Source organism: Nothobranchius furzeri, chromosome 6 (assembly GCF_043380555.1).
Source record: "Nothobranchius furzeri strain GRZ-AD chromosome 6, NfurGRZ-RIMD1, whole genome shotgun sequence".
NCBI classification, from domain to species: Eukaryota; Metazoa; Chordata; class Actinopteri; order Cyprinodontiformes; family Nothobranchiidae; genus Nothobranchius; species Nothobranchius furzeri.
The window spans coordinates 67,720,461-67,739,069 of record NC_091746.1 but is presented as its reverse complement, the minus strand read 5'-3'; the positions used below and the strand labels follow the sequence as shown (position 1 = coordinate 67,739,069).

The 18,609-nt window shown below is 45.6% G+C and overlaps 2 protein-coding genes across 3 annotated transcripts in view; one reads left to right on the top strand and one right to left on the bottom strand.

Annotated features, from left to right (window-relative positions):
- The window catches only part of LOC139070257 (uncharacterized), a 295,005-nt gene that overhangs the window by 50,351 nt on the left and 226,045 nt on the right, over positions 1–18,609 (top strand). The gene's annotated exons all lie outside the window — the stretch shown is intronic.
- fibcd1b (fibrinogen C domain containing 1b) overlaps positions 5,142–18,609 on the bottom strand; it is a 226,432-nt gene continuing 212,964 nt past the window's right edge. For both annotated transcript variants that reach the window (XM_015943224.3, XM_015943223.3), the window contains 2 exons: positions 18,329–18,508; positions 5,142–8,334 (listed from right to left, as the gene is read on the bottom strand). In XM_015943224.3, coding sequence (XP_015798710.1) covers positions 8,069–8,334; positions 18,329–18,508 — 446 coding nt within the window. In that variant the 3' untranslated portion in view covers positions 5,142–8,068. The remainder of the gene's footprint in view (positions 8,335–18,328; positions 18,509–18,609) is intronic.

Here is an 18,609-nt window from a genome sequence, read left to right as displayed (position 1 = left end):
TTCTGGTAATGTATTTCCCAGATCTGCTCGGGGTCCTGTGCCTGCCAATGATGTCATCATACTATGACATTACCGCTCGCCCAAAATATATTGGATTTCTTTTTCAATTCTGTTCTTTCACAAAGGTTTTGGAAGGAGTTTAGCAGTTTTGTTATTTAATTCAGATTTCTTACCTAAATGTTTTCGAAAGTGATACAGTAACTTCTGTAAGTCGTACATCCAGCCAACAATCTAGTGTGACTCCATCAACAGGCACAGGACCTTGAACCGGCCAGAAAGAAACATGGTGTAATGTCCAGTAATGGTCAGTTTTCATGTACAGTTTGACCCCTTTAGTATCTGATCGGCATGGAGACAGGAGTCTGCATGTGGTGCTGTTAATCTGCCAGGTTCTGCTGTTCCATCAGCCCGGGCTCTCTGCAGCTCAGAACACATGATAACAAAGTGTCAACAAACCGTTCTCTTCTCAAGGCCCTTCTGTGCCAAGCCTGCCTGGATATCTAGGCCGGACTGGACTGTTATAGGGGTGGCTGTTTTCAGCTTATGTGAGTTAATCATTCGTATAATAATAATAATAATAATAATAATAATAATAATAATAATAATAATAATAGTAAAAAATAATAATGTTTTGATTACTCTGTGCTTAAATCAATAAGGTTGATTGATCTGTGCTTGAGTTCATGGAAGAAATGAAATGAAGTATTACATTGATTTTTATATATGGTAATCAGTTATTACCTGAATTACCCGAAGACCGCTTATGATGAATTATATAAATGGAAACCATGTTCCCTCACCCTACGTGGGTCACCGGGGCCGCCCTCTAGAGCCAGGCCTGGAGGTGGGGCATGCTGGCGAGTGCCTGGTGGCCGGGCTTTCACCCATGGAGCCCGGCCGGGCACAGCCCGAAGAGTAAACGTGGGTCCCCCTTCCCATGGGCTCACCACTCATGGGAGGGGCCAAAGGGGTCGGCTGCAGTGTGTGACGGGTGGTAGTCGAGGGCGGGGACCTTGGCGGTCTGATCCTCAGCTACAGAAGCTGGCTCTTGGCACATGGAATGTCACCTCTCTGGTGGGGAAGGATCCTGAGTTGGTGTGTGAGGTTGAGAGGTTCTGACTAGATATTGTCGGACTCACCTCAACGCATGGCTTTGGCTCTGGAACCAGTTTCCTTGAGAGGGGTCAGACTTTCTACCACTCTGGAATTGCTCCCACTGAGAGGCGCCGAGCAGGGTTGGGCATACTAGTTGCCTCCCATCTTGGTGCCTGTACGTTGGGATTTACCCCAGTGAATGAGAGGGTAGCCTCCCTCCGCCTACGTGTAGGGGGACGGGTTCTGACTGTGGTCTGTGCTTATGCATCAAACTACAGTTCAGACTACCCACCCTTTTTCGAGACCTTGGAGGGGGTGCTGGAAAGTGCTCCTTCTGGTGACTCCCTCGTTCTGCTGAGGGACTTTAACGCTCACGTGGGCAATGACAGTGAGACCTGGAGAGGCGTGGTTGGGAGGAACAGCCCCCCTGATCTGAATTCGAGTGGTGTTTTGTTATTGGACTTCTGTGCCAGTCATGGATTGTGTATAATGAACACCATGTTCAGACATAAAGGTGTCCATATGTGCTCTTGGCACCAGGATACTTTAGGCTGCAGCTCGATGATCAACTTTGTTGTTGTTTCGTCTGACCTGCGGCCGCATGTGTTGGACACTCGGGTGAAGAGAGGGGCGGAGCTGTCAACTGACCACTGGTGGTGAGTTGGCTCAGATGGTGGGGGAGGATGCCGGTCAGGCCAGGCAGGCCCAAACGTATCGCGAGGGTCTGCTGAGAAGGCTGGCAGAGTCTCCTGTCAGAAGGAGCTTCAATTCTCACCTCCAACAGAACTTCCAAAATGTTCTGGGGGAGGCAGGGGACATTGAGTCTGAATGGACCCTGTTCCGTGCCTCCATTGTTGAGGTAGCCGACTGGAGCTGTGGTCGCAGGATCGTCGGTGCTTGTCGTGGTGGCAACCCCCGAACCCGCTGGTGGACACCTGCGGTTAGGGATGCTGTCAAGCTGAAGAAAGAGTCCAATCAGGTATTTTCGGCCTGTGGGACTCCAGAGGCAGCTGACGGGTATCGGCAGTCTAAGCGGAACGCGGCTCGGGTGATCGCCAAGGCAAAACCCCGGGCATGGGAGGAGTTTGGTGAGACCATGGAGCAAGACTTCCATACGGCTTCGAGGAGATTCTAGTGCACCATCCGGTGCCTCAAGGGGGGAATGCAGTGCGCTACCAACACTATCTATTGTGAGGACGGTGTGCTGCTGACCTCTACACAGGAGTTTGTGGATCGGTGGGCAGAATACTTCGAAGACCTCCTCAATCTCACCGACACGTCTTCAAGTGAGGAAACAGTCTTGGAACTTAGGGTTGGCCTCTCAAATCTCTGGTGCTGAGGTCACTGAGGTGGTTAAAAAGCTCCTCTGTGGCAAGGCTCCAGGGGTGGATGAGATCCGCCCGGAGTTCCTTAAGGCTCTGGATGTTGTGGGGCTGTGTTGGCTGACGCGGCTCTGCAATATCACGTGGACATTGACGGCAGTCCCACTGGACTGGCGGACCGGGGTTGTGGTCCTCTTATTTGAAAAGTGGGACCGCAGGGTGTGTTCCAACACTACAGGTTACCACACTCCTGAGCCTTTCTGCTAAGGTCTATTCAAGGGTTCTGGAGAGGAGGGCCCGTCGGATTGTTGAACCTCAGATTTAGGAGGAGCAATGTGGTTTTCGTCCGGGCCGTGGAACACTGGACAAGCTCTATACCCTTAGGGGGATCCTGGAGGGTGCATGGGAATTTGCCCAACCAGTCTACATATGTTTTGTGGAGAAGGTGTTTGACCGCATCCCTCAGGGGGCCCTGTGGGGGGTACTCTGAGAGAATGGGGTAACAGGCCCTCTGATACGGCTGTTAGGTTCCTGTAAGACCGGTGTCAGAGCTTGGTCCACATTGCCGGCAGTAAGTCTGGCTCGTTCCCAGTGAGAGTTGGACTCCGCCAAGGCTGCCCTTTGTCACCGATTTTGTTCATAACCTTTATGGACAGGATTTCTAGGTGCAGCCAAGGTGTGGAGGGTATCCGTTTTGGTGGCCTGAGGATCAGGTCTCTGCATTTTGCAGATGATGTGGTCCTGTTGGCTTCATCCGAACGTGATCTTCAGCTTTTGCTGGAGTGGTTCACAGTCACGTGTGAAGCAGCTGGGATGAGAATCAGCTCTTCTAAATCTGAGACCATGGTCTTGATTCGGGAAAGGGTAGAATACCTTCTCCGGGTCAGGGACGAGGTCCTGCCCCAAGTGGAGGAGTTTAAGTATCTCAGGGTCTTGTTCACAAGTGAGGGAAAACTGGAGCATGAGATCGATAGGTGGATTGGTGCTGCATCTGCAGTGATGCGGGCGTTGTACCTGCCTGTCGTGGTGAAGAGAGAGCTGAGACAGAAGGCGAAGCTCTCGATTTACCGGTCGATCTACATTCCTACCTTCACCTATGGTCATGAGCTTTGGGTAGTGACAGAAAGAACGAGATCGCGGATACAATCGGCCGAAATGAGTTTTCTCTAAAGAGTGGCTGGGCTCTCCCTTACAGATAGGGTAAGAGGCTTGGTCATTCGGGAGGGGCTCGGAGTAGACCTGCTTCTTCTCCACATCGAGAGGAGCTAGTTGAGGGGGCTCGGGCATCTGGTCAGGATGCCTCCTGGATGCCTCCCTGGTGAGGTTTTCCGGGCATGTCCAACCGGGACAAGACCTAAAGGTTGACCCAGGACACGGTGGAGGGACTTTGTCTCTCACCTGGCCAGGGAACGCCTTGGGATTCCCCCGGAGGAGCTGGCCCAAGTGGCTGGGAGAGGGAAGTTTGGGCCTCTCGCCTTAGGCTACTGCCCCCGCGACCCGACTCTGGATGGATGGATGGATGGATGGATGAATGGATGGATGGATGGATGGGTAATCAGTAATGTTTGATATGACAAGGTAACCGTCACCTGCACCAGCCACAAGGTTCATTAGAGATTAATTAAATTTAAGTTAATCGTCATGACACATAGATATTTCTTTACCCCAGATCAGAGCATCCGGTATCTCAAGAAGGCGTGTTTTCTGAGGTTGTCTTGGTAATTTCCCTTAACATGGCACGCTCCGATTGGCCAAGTAAATCATAACATCAGAATATTAAAACAGAATCACTTACAGTGATTCAGCAATCAGAGTCGGAAATCCGGAATTCCAGCTTCCTATCATTCAGCATTTCTGTTCTAGAGAGTGCTTCAGAACGGTCGTCCGGTGTGACCCCTCTTTAACCTTGAGCATTTTTGGCCAGCTGCCAAAACCTTGCTAAAAGCTGCCTACTGCTGACAGCAGTTCCTGCAGAACAAAGCTTATATTGCTCCAACTCCTTAAGAGTCCTCCTGGACGCAACGGTTCTATCGTGACCCGGGACATCTCTGGACTGGAGTGTCGGTGCTACGGGTATTCTACAGCCCCCGGTGCCAGAGGTCATCCGACCTCTCTGACCTTCAGATCCTTGAAGAGGGTCTTCCAAAGGGTGAAGTAGACACACAGATAGCGGCTGATACCTTTTTGATAAGAATCAACCTCGTAGCTTAACGCAAACCAAATTCTTTCCCTTTTACACCCAGGACTCAGCTCTTCTAGATACGAAAGTTCTGATAACATCATATTAACACATAGGCAACATGCATCATGTTCCATCCATCTAGATCCATCCATCACAGTACATATTAGTTAACTTGTCATGTTTTAATTATTTGGAAAATAAATTCTTACTTTTATTAACCTGGCTCTTTCCTTGAATCAAGACAAAGTGTTTACAATCCCGGAATAAACAAAGAATCCTAGAATCTTCCGATTAAACATCCAAAGACCAAGCAGGCATTTTATATATATAATCATGGTAAATGATCAATATTTTAATATTGCTCCCCAAAATAAATATATATAATCCTCGCTCCATATTCAGGCATCCTTATGCTTCTTCAGAACAATTTTCTAAATTTCTAACATAAACACGCAAAAAGCAACTCCGGATGCCTTCTACGCTGCAGCGAGTGTAACCGGACGCACTGAAAGAGTTGATAATGCACACACACCGTGCTGCTCTCCATTTATAAAATGTGAATGTTTATTAAATGTTGACAAGAACATTAAAACACAGTATCAAGAGTCGGCAAAACAATCTATAATACTTCACCAAAATAATAAAATGAAATAGAAAGAGGAAATGTTAGTTCTGCGCTGGGTGAGGGGAGAAGAGGGGGAAGGAGAGGAAAAGCATTAAGGAGAAAAAAGAGAGGGGACTTTAGGAGCTGGGGTTGGCAGCAAAAGCTAAGGCAATTAAGAAGGTACACTCTAAGAAATATAGAGGGTTTGGGGACCTATGGGATCGATAAGGAGGGCGCTGATGCTTTGTAAAGTGGGATAACTCGGATTGATTAGAGCCTCTGATTTCACTCTTTCATCTTCTCTTAGGAGGGGGATGGGGGGGGTATAAAGGCTTTCACACAACAAAAAACATCTCAGGGCGTGGCAAATAATTCTACACAATTAAATAACAACGGGGGACGTAGCATAACATATACAGTGTGCACAAGGAGGTGAACAAAGAATTCAGAGATCAGGCTCACAACGAGGGGATGGGCGGGCTTTGAGGGGACAGGCGCAGTTCAACACAGTAACCAGAAGGTGGTGTCCACTCTAATGGGTTCACGATCACGATAAATAATAGCTCGTTATAATAATGTAAATCTCTCTGGTATCAACACAAACAGCAGGGGGAGGCTAGTCGTACAGAAGCTTCGTTTCACGTTGAGCTCCACATCAAGACGGGTGGAGAACTTGGCCTCTTGCTATCTCATCCGGCTCGTGCACACAGGCCAGTTCAAACCAAAGCATGTGCATGTATAGATCCACGCTGTGTACACAAGCACACGTGCTCTGTCAAGCAGACACACACACACACAAATACACACACTTCCACTCGGTCCTTTTGTGCCATCTTGCAACCTAAAATCAAACCTCTGTGCCGTGATAACATCAGCATGTTTAATATTTCTTCTTTTTTTCTCTCAGTACGAGTGTCTGTGCTTTGATGGGAGGAGGTGGCAGCAACCTGCTTAGACATGACGTTTAGCTGCATGAGCTGTACACAGCCGAGGTGCCGCAGAAGCACACAGAGCAGGATGGGGGAGGAGGAGGTGGAAGGGGGAGGCGTCCTTCTGAGCACCGATGATGACAGAAACACTCACAGCTGTTCCAGGATCAGAGGTACTCAGTGCTACACACGGACCTCTCCAAAGCCAAGGATTCAGAAAGGCTGCACACGTCCTGCAAGGAAGCTAAAAGAAGTCTCACTGCTTCAAAAAAGAACCAGGTGTGCTGTTTGGGGGATAATCCCAGTCTTCCTCTTTACTTGTGTTGAGGGCAGCACAGGCCACTCCCATCTACAGATGGGTTCAGAGGAGGCCATGTGCTTATAAGCTCTCTTTGTGTTTTAGCATAGTAAGAAACGATTCACATGCTCCGAAGGTCACGGACACTGTACAGTCAAATCTACAGACATTTTAAAGCTTTTCTTACATCATCCCAAAGTAAAAGTGGATCGACCAGAGTTACAGTTGCTTTATTTTCCACCCGCGTGATGCCTTTTTGTCATATTCTTTTTTTCTTCCGTTCATCTTGTTTTTACTCATTCACTTCTGGCATTTTTGCCTTTGCCATGGCAGATAGTAGGATTTCTGCTCAGAAGAAAAACACACAAAAAGGAGGGAGAAAAATCACATTTTACAGCATCTTCCGCTACGCTCGCGTGACAGCGGGAAACGTTTCCTGCTCAAAATATCTGATTTTTTTCCACCTGGAAAGAAGAGAAACAGACTTTTGGAGATGTGGGATGTAACGTTTCTTCAGCAGGTCTCGTTCTTCCACTTTGCTTTTGTGTTTCCCAAATCCAAATCACCTTTTCAAACATTTTACCAACATTTAAATGGACGATAGATCAACCATGCATGTGATCTCTCTGCCTGTGCTTTAGGTTGTGCTCAGTCGACATGTGTCCGGGAAATAACGGCAGGGAAACTGATCTGGCTGTCTTTCTTTCAAAGACGCACGCACGCACGCACACACACACACACATACAAAGTGCTGGGTTTCCATCTGTGAGTGCTGCATCAGTTGGCCAGTACTCAGCTGGCAGGCAGATCAGACAAAGTGCCCAATATGCTTCCTAATGAACCAAGTCGGATGAATGAGATCCTCTGTCGTCTCGTTCTTTATCTTTTCTCTTCATATTTCATTCTTTTTGGACTTCCCTCTCTCCCCTTTGACACATATCTGCCCCTCCCTTTTTGCATTCACCCAATTTAACTCTCGTCAGCTATTTGCCTCGTTTTGTCCTTCTTCTCCCTCATTATCTGACGACTTCTTGCCACTACCCTGCTGGGTCTCGTTCACACAGGAAAAAGGGATGTAAATGTGACGTAGTGCACCGGTGTGCTCTTCCTTCTAGAGAAAGAAAGCTAAAAACGTGTAAATCCTGTCTAGATTTTGTGAAGGGCTTCGTGTGATTGAAACGTCTCCCGTCGCAGCTTCTAGCGACGGGCAGCGAGGCTGAGCCCATCTTTGTGCTGAGTCAGCACGGGAGGTCCGGGTTATAGAGGGGGAAAATTAATGATGGGTGATTCGTTGGGAGATGGTTGGACCGCCACATCGGACTGGACAGTGGGCTCCAGGCTCTGGAACACCGTTTTTGTGTATTAAATCATTAAAAATTGGGGGCGTCGCTGTTAGAAAATTCCTTAAAGAATGGTATTCCATGAAGGATCTTGACAGGAAAGTGATGGTGCAAAGAAAGAGGACACCATGAGGCAAACTGCAGAGTCAACTAAAACTCAAGAGTTATGCTGAAGTGAATGGAAAATATCAAGACTAGTAACTCCATCAAACTTTCCAGTATCGTGGTTTGCAATGCTTCAAAAATGTCTTTTTATTTTTTTAATAGCTTCTTCTTCTTTCTCAGTTTTTTTAAAAAATTATTTATTCTCAGGGTCGCGGGTCGGACGGATCTTCATCTCGGAGAACTTGAGGGAGTACTGCCAACCGGTCCAGGAGGACCACTCGATGCCGTCGGCATAAGAGGTGTGCTGACCGCGCAGGTACTGGCCGTTCAGGTTGGAGGTGTGGCAGTTTCGGTACCACCAGGCGCCGTGGTAGAAGGAGGCGCAGTTGTTCTCAGAGTGGTCGTTGTCCCTGTCCTTAGTGGTGAACTTCATCCCGTTGTGCTTCAGAAGAGAGTCACCTGCAAAAAGAGGAGCAGAGCCAGGTCAAAATGGTTAAAACAAACGTGTAAAAGGTGTTTTGTGACCTTTGTTTTGTCTTTACCTGAAAGAAACAAGGAAAGATGAAAGAGCCAATCAAAGCTACGCCACTGACATGAAAATACTTAGAAATTAAATGGTACAAGGTTTCAATCAATCCTTTTGGTAAAAAGCAGAAGACAAAATAATTAAAAATAAAACTCAGTCTTTGAGATTTCTTCTCATTATCTGAAAACGACGGGTCAGCCAGCCCGGCAGCCGATTCATCAAAGTTCCTTTTATGACCTTTAAGTCTTTTAACAGCACGCCCTTGATGGTTTCATCTTGTTGTTTGTCAGCTGGTGATGCTTTAATGAATTTTGTAAATGTTTTAGAGGAGAAAAAAAGACCCACTTAAGAGACAAAATCTCATTTTGATTTCTGCCTCAGAGGCACTTTCTGTCCTTTTTTTTATCTTACAGCTGCTAAAAGCTTTAAAAGCACAATCAATGGGAGGGCATTCTTTCCTCCAACCTACGATTGTGAATATGACACTGATGTAGGACCACTGCAGGGATGCGGCACAGCCAAGTGCCCTTAATCACGGCCTGGATGCTAAGTCTGATCCACACAATCAAATTGCTGAGCTGGAAACCATCTTCCCACTACGTAAAGATTTCTCCCTGGCAAATTCTCTATGGCGATAACTTGCTTTTAAAGCCGAAGCTCTGAGACGTCCGGGCCAAGTGAAAGCACTGTTCTCATAGATACCGCAGCAAGCTTGAAGTTTTTATTTATTTTTTTAGCAAATGGATGTTCAAAGAGCTCATAATGTGCAATAAACTCCCTCTATTCCTTTCTTCACTCTCTTCCTACTCCTTTTCTTCCCAGAGTTGGTTTCACACTGAGACTAGAAGTGAATATGAGGACAAAGCTGTGAGAAAAATGAAGGACCGCTCAGGTGATCGCTAACAGCTTGTGAGGGCATTAAACAGCCCTTAATTGCCCAGGATGTGGCCACCCAGCTCCTTACCCTCATGCTCTGCCCTGCTCTACTCTCCATTTGGCATTACTATGGTAACCACTCAGTCGGAAAACTAATTTGACAGCCGTGTCTCATGTTCATGTTGCAAGCTGTTTGACGCTAGCGGGAATGAGATAGTGGGTGAGGAGAAAGGAGGAGTGAAGGAACAGCCCGGTGGTGTCAACAACGAGGAGGTGTCCGGAGGGCGTACAGCGAGGAGGAAAACAACAGTGGCACTTAAAGGCTCATTTACAAGGCACCGGTGTCACCTTGGTGGCTGGGGGTGGGGTGGGGGTGGGGGTGGGGGGTGGGGGGGGGCTCCTCTGATGCCCATTAGGATCCAGCAGCTTCTGGTGCAAATGAGCACCTGTCAGCTGATCAGGGCGCAGTCACAAAAGGACAGCGGCAGAAGCTACAGCTAATAACAACACCTACAGTGAGGACTCCTGAAAGAGATCAGGGTCTCTTCCTTTAACCGGACTCAGGCTGGCAAAAGAGGTCACGATGTGGACAGTCCAGGATGTTTATATCTGAGCAACACCATTTTACTTCATTGCTTTATTTCATAACTATACTTCATAAACTGCAAATGGTCCAGAATTCAGCAGCCCGTATTATCACCAGAACCCCGTCCTTTCACCACATCACCCCGGTTCTCCAGCAGCTTCATTGGCTCCCAGTTAAATTCAGGTCCATCTTCAAAATTCTCCTCCATACCTTCAAAGCAATCCACAACCTCCCTCCTCCATATATCTCAGACCTTATAAGTATTCACACCTCATCCCGTTCACTCAGATCTTCTTCTTCCATCCATCTTGCGGTTCATTCTGCCCGTCTCGCTACCATGGGGAGCAGAGCTTTCAGCCGCTCTGCTCCTCGTCTCTGGAACTCACTTCCCCCAGACATCAGGAACATCGACAGTTTTACCCTTTTCAAAACAAAACTCAAAACACATATGTTTAAATCTGCCTACAACCTCTGATTTTATTGAACTGTTTCTCTCTTTGTTTTTTCTTCTTTGGGTTTTATTATTGTTTTATTGTATTTTATCACATGTTTTCTGTCAAGTGACCTTGGGTGTCCTGAAAGGCGCTTTTAAATAAAATGTATTATTATTATTATTATTATTTAAAACCTCTCTAGTTCATCACCATCACCGGCCTCCAGTTAGACTAGTGTGTGAAAACAGTCATTTTACTCTTTTTTTTAATTAATTCAGTATGATTTGGCATTAAGTGTTGGCAGTAAGTGCATCATTTTAAGAGGAAACATGTTTTCTATAGTTTTAACTTTGGTCCTCCAGCTAGTGGACCTCATTTAACTAGTTTTTTATTTCCAGGAGAGGAGGACCGGTCACTCTTAGCTTTTGACCCTGATACACTCAAAACAACTGCGAGTCAGTATTCAAGTTAACTTGATTTATGTAGAAAAAACTGAAAAAATGATACACACACCGTGACCCCCTGAAGCCCCGCCCCCAGGGTCATAAGTCAAAAGTGCTCTGTATCTCCTGATATTTTATTTATCCCCTAAGATCAGCCCCACCCACTTAGTGAGTCGGCTTTCTCTGCTGGATCAGCTTTGCGTGAATTTTATTGGATGTTGCATCTAACCTGATTGTGGAAAAAGAAACAATTTTGACTTTAAAAACGGACAGATTTTCTGATAGAGGTCTGACAGACAGAAAGCTGAAGGCCAAGTGGGGAGACCCAGATCAGCATTCAAAAATGACACTAATTATCTTACAATAAGTAAATGACAATAAAGCTTTGAAGCTTTGAATTTTGACAACAATATTCTATAAATAACAAAAGATTTAACTTACTACATTTTACATTTGTTTGGTCTAATGTTTGCTGAGAGTCCTTACCATCACACCAGGGGCGGGGTTAGAGAGAGGCTACTTAGGCCTAGTCCACACGTAGCCGGGTTTTTTTTAAAACGAATATCCGCCCCTCCAAAAACTTGCATCCACACCACCTCGTTTAAAAAAAAAAACTCTGTCCACACGTACTCGGATAAATACGTTGTTAAGGACATGCCAGACCTGTAGGCGGCAGCACTTCCCCCGTTCTTAACCTCGTCCTTCGTCTGTGGTCTTCCGCAAGGAGCAGTAATTCCGCTTGCAAAAACAAACAAGCAAAAAGCGCTTGGACAATTGATAAAGCGAGCACAGCTCTGAGGGCATCCATGCAGTTGGCTAGTGTAAACACAGGTCGCACACGTGATGTCAGCATTTTTTAGTCGCGGAAAGCGACGTTGCGGACCTTAAAACTCCGGTTTTGTCCGTCCACACGCAGACACCCAAAACGGAGAAAATGCAGATCTTCACTTTGGCCGGAGTTTTTAAAAAGATCCGTTTCGTGTGAAAAAACTCCGTTTTCATGTGGATGACAGGCCAAACGTAGAAAAATATCTACGTTTTGGCAGATCCCCGGCTACGTGTGGACAGGGCCTTAGGCTCAAGCCCCAGAAATTTTCTGAACAGCCCTCAAATCTGAATTTTACATCTGAGAAGGCACAAAGGTTTGTAAGTAAGTGCAGTACCAATGTCCACCAGAGGGGCAGAAGCTGTGTTAAGTGGTGTGCATGCAGCCTGCTGGAGTCTCACCTAAAGAAACACTTCTGCCGCCTGCACACTGTGCCTGTGATGCAGTTAGGAACTTTTTTTACACACACACACACACACACACACACACACACACACACACACACACACACACACACACACACACACACACACACACACACACACACACACACACACACACACACACACACACACACACACACACACACACACACACACACACACACACACACACTCTCTCTGCATGTATTGTACTGTGCAACAGTTTTAGGAAGGTGTGAAGAAATGCTGTAATAAATGCTTTCAGAAATAAAAATTTAGATTTTTAACATTTGTTTTATCAAATTACAAAATCCTGTGTGGAAACAAATTAAAACCTAAATCAAATGAATATTTGGTGTTACTACCTCTTACCTTCAAACCAGCATCGATTAGGTACACTTGCAAAGTCAGGAACTTTTTAGGATTATAATCAGGTGTGTGTGTGATCAACCAATTATACCCAAAAGGTGCTAATGATCATCAATGTCACACGTAGGCTGAAACACAGGCCTAGTCCACACATAGCCGGGTTTTTTGAAAGCGAATATCCGCCCCTCCAAAAACTTGCATCCACACCACCACGTTTAAAAAAAAACTGTCCACACGTACCCGGATAAATACGTTGTTAAGGACATGCCAGACCTGTAGGCGGCAGTACTTCCCCCGTTCTTAACCTCGTCCTTCGTCTGTGGTCTTCCGCAAGGAGCAGTAATTCCACTTGCAAAAACAAACAAGCAAAAAGCGCTTGGACAATTGATGGATCGGGTAGTGACAGAGCGCAGCTCTGAGGGCTTCCATGATGCCGGCTAGTGTAAACACAGGTCGCACACGTGATGTCAGCATTATTTTGTGGAGGAAAGTGACGTTGCGGATTTTAAAACTCCGGTTTTGTCTGTTCACACACAGACACCCAAAACGGAGAAAACGCAGATCTTCACTTTGGCCGGAGTTTTTAAAAAGATCCATTTTCGTGTGAAAAAACTCAGTTTTTGTGTGGATGACAGGCCAAAATGAAGAAAAATATCTACGTTTTGGCAGATCCCCGGCTACGTGTGGACAGGGCCACAGTCAATATGGAACAACCTGCCAGCCCAGTGCCTTCAAAAACTGTTTGCAAAATTAATGAAGGCAGAGGCAGAGGGTGGTCACAACAAATATTGAGTTCATTTAGATGTTTCTTTTGTTCTTTCACAGTTTTTTGTTGACTGATGAAAATAAACGATAAAAACTTCCATTTCTTCACACCTGATTAAAACCTTTATATGCGTGTGAGAGATTGTGTGTGTGTGTGTGTGTGTGTGTGTTAGTTTCATTGAATTCAGTTCAAGTACTGTACTTAATGACACAGGGAGTTTCTAATATTAATTTTAGAAATGAATCTCCTAATCATCATAGCTATTAGCCTTGCAAGCCATCCTGTGTTATGTGAATATATAATCTGACGAAGAGCCATTGACGGATTTCGGTCGTGAGGTGGGAATTGGTTTGTCTTTCAAACTGTCTCCACACGCTTTGGACAACAAATTTTGAATGAAATGTCTGCAACAGAATCATAATAACACCAGTTATTTGGACTGCCGGTGTGATTTTCAAAGGGAAATTAGAAGATTTAACTTATTATAAATGTACTGTGTGCTTAGCTGCCCATTATTTGTTTACCAGAATTAGTATTTGTAATTTTAACAGCAGTTTATTACAGCATTTCCACTGATTTATTGTATTTTGGATATTCCAGAGGTGGTTGCTGGATAGAGGTGAGGAGTCACCGACAGGACAACGTCCCTGGAAGAAGTTTGTTGATTTAACTCGCAGAGCTGAGACTTTGGTTAGTTTTGCTTTGGATGAATGCATTTGCGAAACATGAGTTTGTGGAAGAACATTTCTGAAAGTAACTGGATTAACAGTTTGTTTTTTCTTTATTTCAAAGAACCAGACCTGCAAAGAAAAGGAGATGGTTGAAAATGAATCGAGCGTCAGATTTTTGGATCAACCTACCAAGAGGCAAAGAAACTGCACTGCTGTGATCGTGTGACAAGATATTTGATAGAACATCATAGTAAAAATGTCACCAGCGGATACACTGGAGAAAAGCCATTTCCTTGTGGAAAAAGCAACATGACTCTACAGCTGACTTGCAACGGTGATGTTTTATTTCCACAAATAACACAAGCTTGGAGGAGCTTCTGCCATGTGGTTGAGTTGCTAATGCTACCAGTTAGCTGAGATGTTCTGTCTCTCATGTAGATCTGTCAGGTGGATTGGATATATGTGTAAGTAACTAATTTCATGTCCAACCTCCATGAAAAGCTCAAGAGTGACCGATTATAATCAGAAATAATAGTTTAAAAATGTTTTTTTTTTCCAGATTTCCATACCTTTAAAAGGTTTCTGATCATGTTTTTTTCAAGAAAAAAAAAACTGGAAGCAGACCTCCAGGCATGCCAGCTCCACTTAGTAAGTCCAACAGGGACCGGCACTCTGAAATTGCAAGTGTGATATTCAATTCAATTCAATTCAATTCAAAAATACTTTATTAATCCCAGAGGGAAATTGATTGCTGTAGTAGCTCAGAATAATAATAATAATCAAGTCATCAAAGAGTTGTTGTATATTACAATGGCTGTTGGCAGGAAGGATCTCCAGTAGCGGTCAGTGTTGCAGCCAAACTGAAGAAGCCTCTGACTGAAGACACTCCTCTGTTGTCGGACAGTCTTGTGAAGAGAATGCTCAGGGTTGTCCATCATTTTCTTGATTCTCTGGAGAATCCTTCTTTGCATTATCTCCTCCAGCGGTTCCACAGTCGTCCCCAGAACAGAACCAGCCTTTTTATTAGGCTGTTGAGCCTTTTCAGGTCCCTGCTTCTGATGCTGCTACCCCAACAGACGATGGCTGAAGAGATTACACTCTCAACAACAGACTTGTAGAAGATCTGCAGCATCTTGCTACAGACATTGAAGGACCTAAGCATCCTCAAGAAGTGCAGTCTGCTGTGTCCCTTCTTGTAAACGGCTTCGCTGTTCTTTCTCCAGTCCAGTCTGTTGTCCAGGTGAACTCCAAGGTATTTGTATTCCTCAACCACCTCCACTTCTTCTCCCGTGATGGAAACAGTGTTTGACTCCACCCTGTTTCTTCTGAAGTCTAAAATCATCTCCTTAGTTTTGTTCACGTTCAAGGTCAGATGATTGTTTCCACACCATGCCACAAAGCGCTCCACCAGCTCTCTGTACTCAGCTTCCTGTCCATCTCTGATACACCCGACAACTGCAGAGTCATCTGAGTGTTTCTGTAGATGACAGGTCTCTGATTTGTACTGGAAGTCTGAGGTGTACAGGGTCAAAAGAAATGGTGAGAGTACAGTCCCCTGTGGTGCTCCAATGTTACTGATCGCCTGGTTTGATGTGCAGTTTTTCAGCCTCACAAACTGTGGTCTGTTTGTCAGGTAGTCTTTAATCCAGGCGATAGTTGAGGCCCCCACCTGTGTCTTCTGGAGTTTCTCGCAACGTACATCAGGCTGGATTGTGTTAAATGCACTGGAGAAATCAAAGAACATGACCCTCACAGTGCTGCCTGCTTTGTCCAGATGACAGTGGGTTGGTTGAAGCAGCTGGATGATGGCATCTTCAACTCCAACTCCATGGCGATAAGGAAACTGCAGCGGGTCCTGATATGTTCTAGTTTGCTTATTCAGCTGGACGGAAGTCTGCATGTTCGTCTAGTTTTCATATTAAAAGTAAGAGCAATTTGGAACGGTTTGAAGATTCGGCTCCGTTTGGAATAATTTGGCCCCGCGATCTGAATTCCACATTTTCGGTGCAGCTGAAGTAAAGAAACCTTAAAGTCCAGCCACTCCCGGGGAACGAGATTCTCCTGAACTCAACAGACTCCGTTGATCAACTCGGGGCCAAAATCTTACAGTCCCAGAAGCCTCTTCATGAGCAAGGACTCCAAGGCTACCTCAGCCCCTTGGCCACCCTCTGGCGATGAGAAAAAAGGTCTGTGAATCATTTTCATCTGGCTGACTTTAGTGCTAAGCCCGATTAGTGAATTCCGATCAGTCCATTTCTTCATGGCGTGTTTTTATTTCGATCCCAGATTCACGTTAGCCTTCAAGATCCCCTTCTTCTGCCATAACGACCCCCCCCCCCCCCCCACACACACACACACACACTCCCTTGGTTCTCCTTTCAGAAATCATTATTAATAGTTACTACAATCCTGGTGTCACCAAATTTCCACTTTATTATGGATCAGTTATTTCCCATCACTGCCATAAAGCTTTGGGTTAACAATTTTCTTAATTCCATACATGAAACTATAAACTGTGTTTGGACCTTTTGGCAATGTAACTGATGTTGTAATAAACTCACAAAACTTAAATAACGCCTGATTATTTCCAGCGATCTCGAGAACAGCCGACGCATTCTGACAAGAACTCAGCTTTCAGACTAATTTGTGGTGTTAAAATTTAGACTGATGACCTTCAACAGAACCTAAATTTCCCCTCGAGTGTTCCCAGTCACACTAGCAAAGTTCCATTAGTGGTCACACACATAGGTGTGTGTGCGAAATTTGTTCTCCGCATTTGACCCATCCCCTGGGGGAGCGGTGAGTTGCAGACACAGCCGCGCTCAGGAACTATTTGGTGGTTTAACCCCCCAATCCAACCCCTTAATGCTGAGTGTCAAGCAGGGAGGCATTGGGTCCCATTTTTTCAAAGTCTTTGGTATGACCCGACCAGGAATCGAACCCCTGATCTCCAAAGGCTGGGTGGTGCCCCAATTAATTAATATAAGATCATAAACAAGCTAAATTTATGCCACATTTGAAATATAGATATAAATCTATATTTATCGCTACAATTTTTCAAGACAAGATTTTATTTTTAAAGTCTTGCTTAAAAGGAGGTTGGCAATATGCAATGCCTCAAATGCACGCTAGCCCTTTAATGTGTCCCTTGTCTCCTCCAGATTTAGCTTGCAGCTTCCTTTTCTCACCTGTCTACTTCCTTCCACCACCCTAGTTTCCTTCCAGCCCACCTCCTTCCTCTTCATACCCCCTCCCTGCAAAATCTCTCTTATCTGTCCCCGTTCTCTCTACGTTCCCCACAGGTTCTTTAAATTGCTTCTTCATTTCGGTGGCAGGTTTTTGTTTACGCTGCAGGTCAAGCAGCGCAATTAATTGGCAGTAATTTAATCAAAGTGACAAGATTGGATCTGATGGTTAGGGAGCACAGACACAGATACGGGTTGCGTTGCTCTACGTGTAAATGACTGCATGTTTTAACGAGCGGACACACCGTCTGCACTGTAAAAGGAGTACGCTGTGATGCCAGAAAGCAGGATGGAAATGGAGCTGACTGAATGTGTCAGCCACCACTATTTAAGCAATTAGAACAGACAGAGTGTTATGACCTCTGTGTTCCTGGGCTCCATTTTAACCACCGCACCAAGGACAGCTCCTTGCTCCGGCCCCGCTGAGACAGGATCAGCACCATGGAGAGAGGCACGCTGAGACGCACCCTTCCTGCCGGCCCGCTGCCACCAGCTGGAGACAATCCGCGCTCATCAGGGCTTCTTATAAAGGAAGACGAGGCGGAAGGAAAGGGAGTCGATGGAGGCCGTCGGTGAGAGTTTCAGTGGGAGTTCGATGAGAAGTCGGTGAGAGGTTGCAGACAGCGCGCTTGTGGAGAAAGGACGGATTTTGGAGCTGCTTGAAAGAAAAGAAGTTTGAGAGAGAAGTGAAGGAGAGCTTGACAGAGTCGTGTAAAGGAAGAGGATTTCAATCACAGAGTTCGGGAGTTTCGAGCTGCTGAAGGAATGCCGAGCTGAGCTGCAAAGGAAAGCAGCGTAAAGAAACGGAGAGTTGCCGTCGGAGATCGTGGAGACGAGTGAACTAAAGACTACAGATGACACGAGGATCTTTTCTGGAGGAAACCCATCCCCCGAAAGAGAGAGAGACTGAGAGAACGGGAGAGCGTGAGACGCCGGCCACGTTAGGAGCAGCACAGGACTAAAAGGAGGACCAGTACTCAAAACAGGAGGGTATTATCCGAGCTTGAGGGGGGCTTTGCCCTAGTCTTCAGTTATTATAGACATTATTATTTCCAAAGACTTTATTTACACCCGCCTGGGACAATTTTAGTTAATAAACTCCTTTTGAACTTTTTAATTGTCTTCGTGTTTGCGCCCACCACACTTGTGTTGCCCCTCCTGGTACTCCTAGGCCGGGAGGGGTGTAACACAGAGAAAGAAATAATCAGGTGAAAAAATGTACATTATGTTCCAAGCAAGGCTTGGTTCACCTTAAAGGAATAACCTTAATTTTTCAGCATTGTATATACCTGCATTGCCAGAATAGTCGCCGACAGTCAGAGGGTATCCATCATCATCAGGGTCCACTGAGAAGAGGCCCACTCCGAAGGTACCATAATGGGCATATGCTGTGCTATTTTCAAAATCCTCCAAGTCGATACGTAGCTCATAGTTGCCCTGGATGGACAGGGCATGGATCTGCTTCAACCCTGTAGGGAAAAACGGAGCGAGACACAGACCAAAACAATCCATTACTAAGAACCACACTCTTGTTCTCAGCAGACAATATACAGCTATTTCAGTGTTCCCT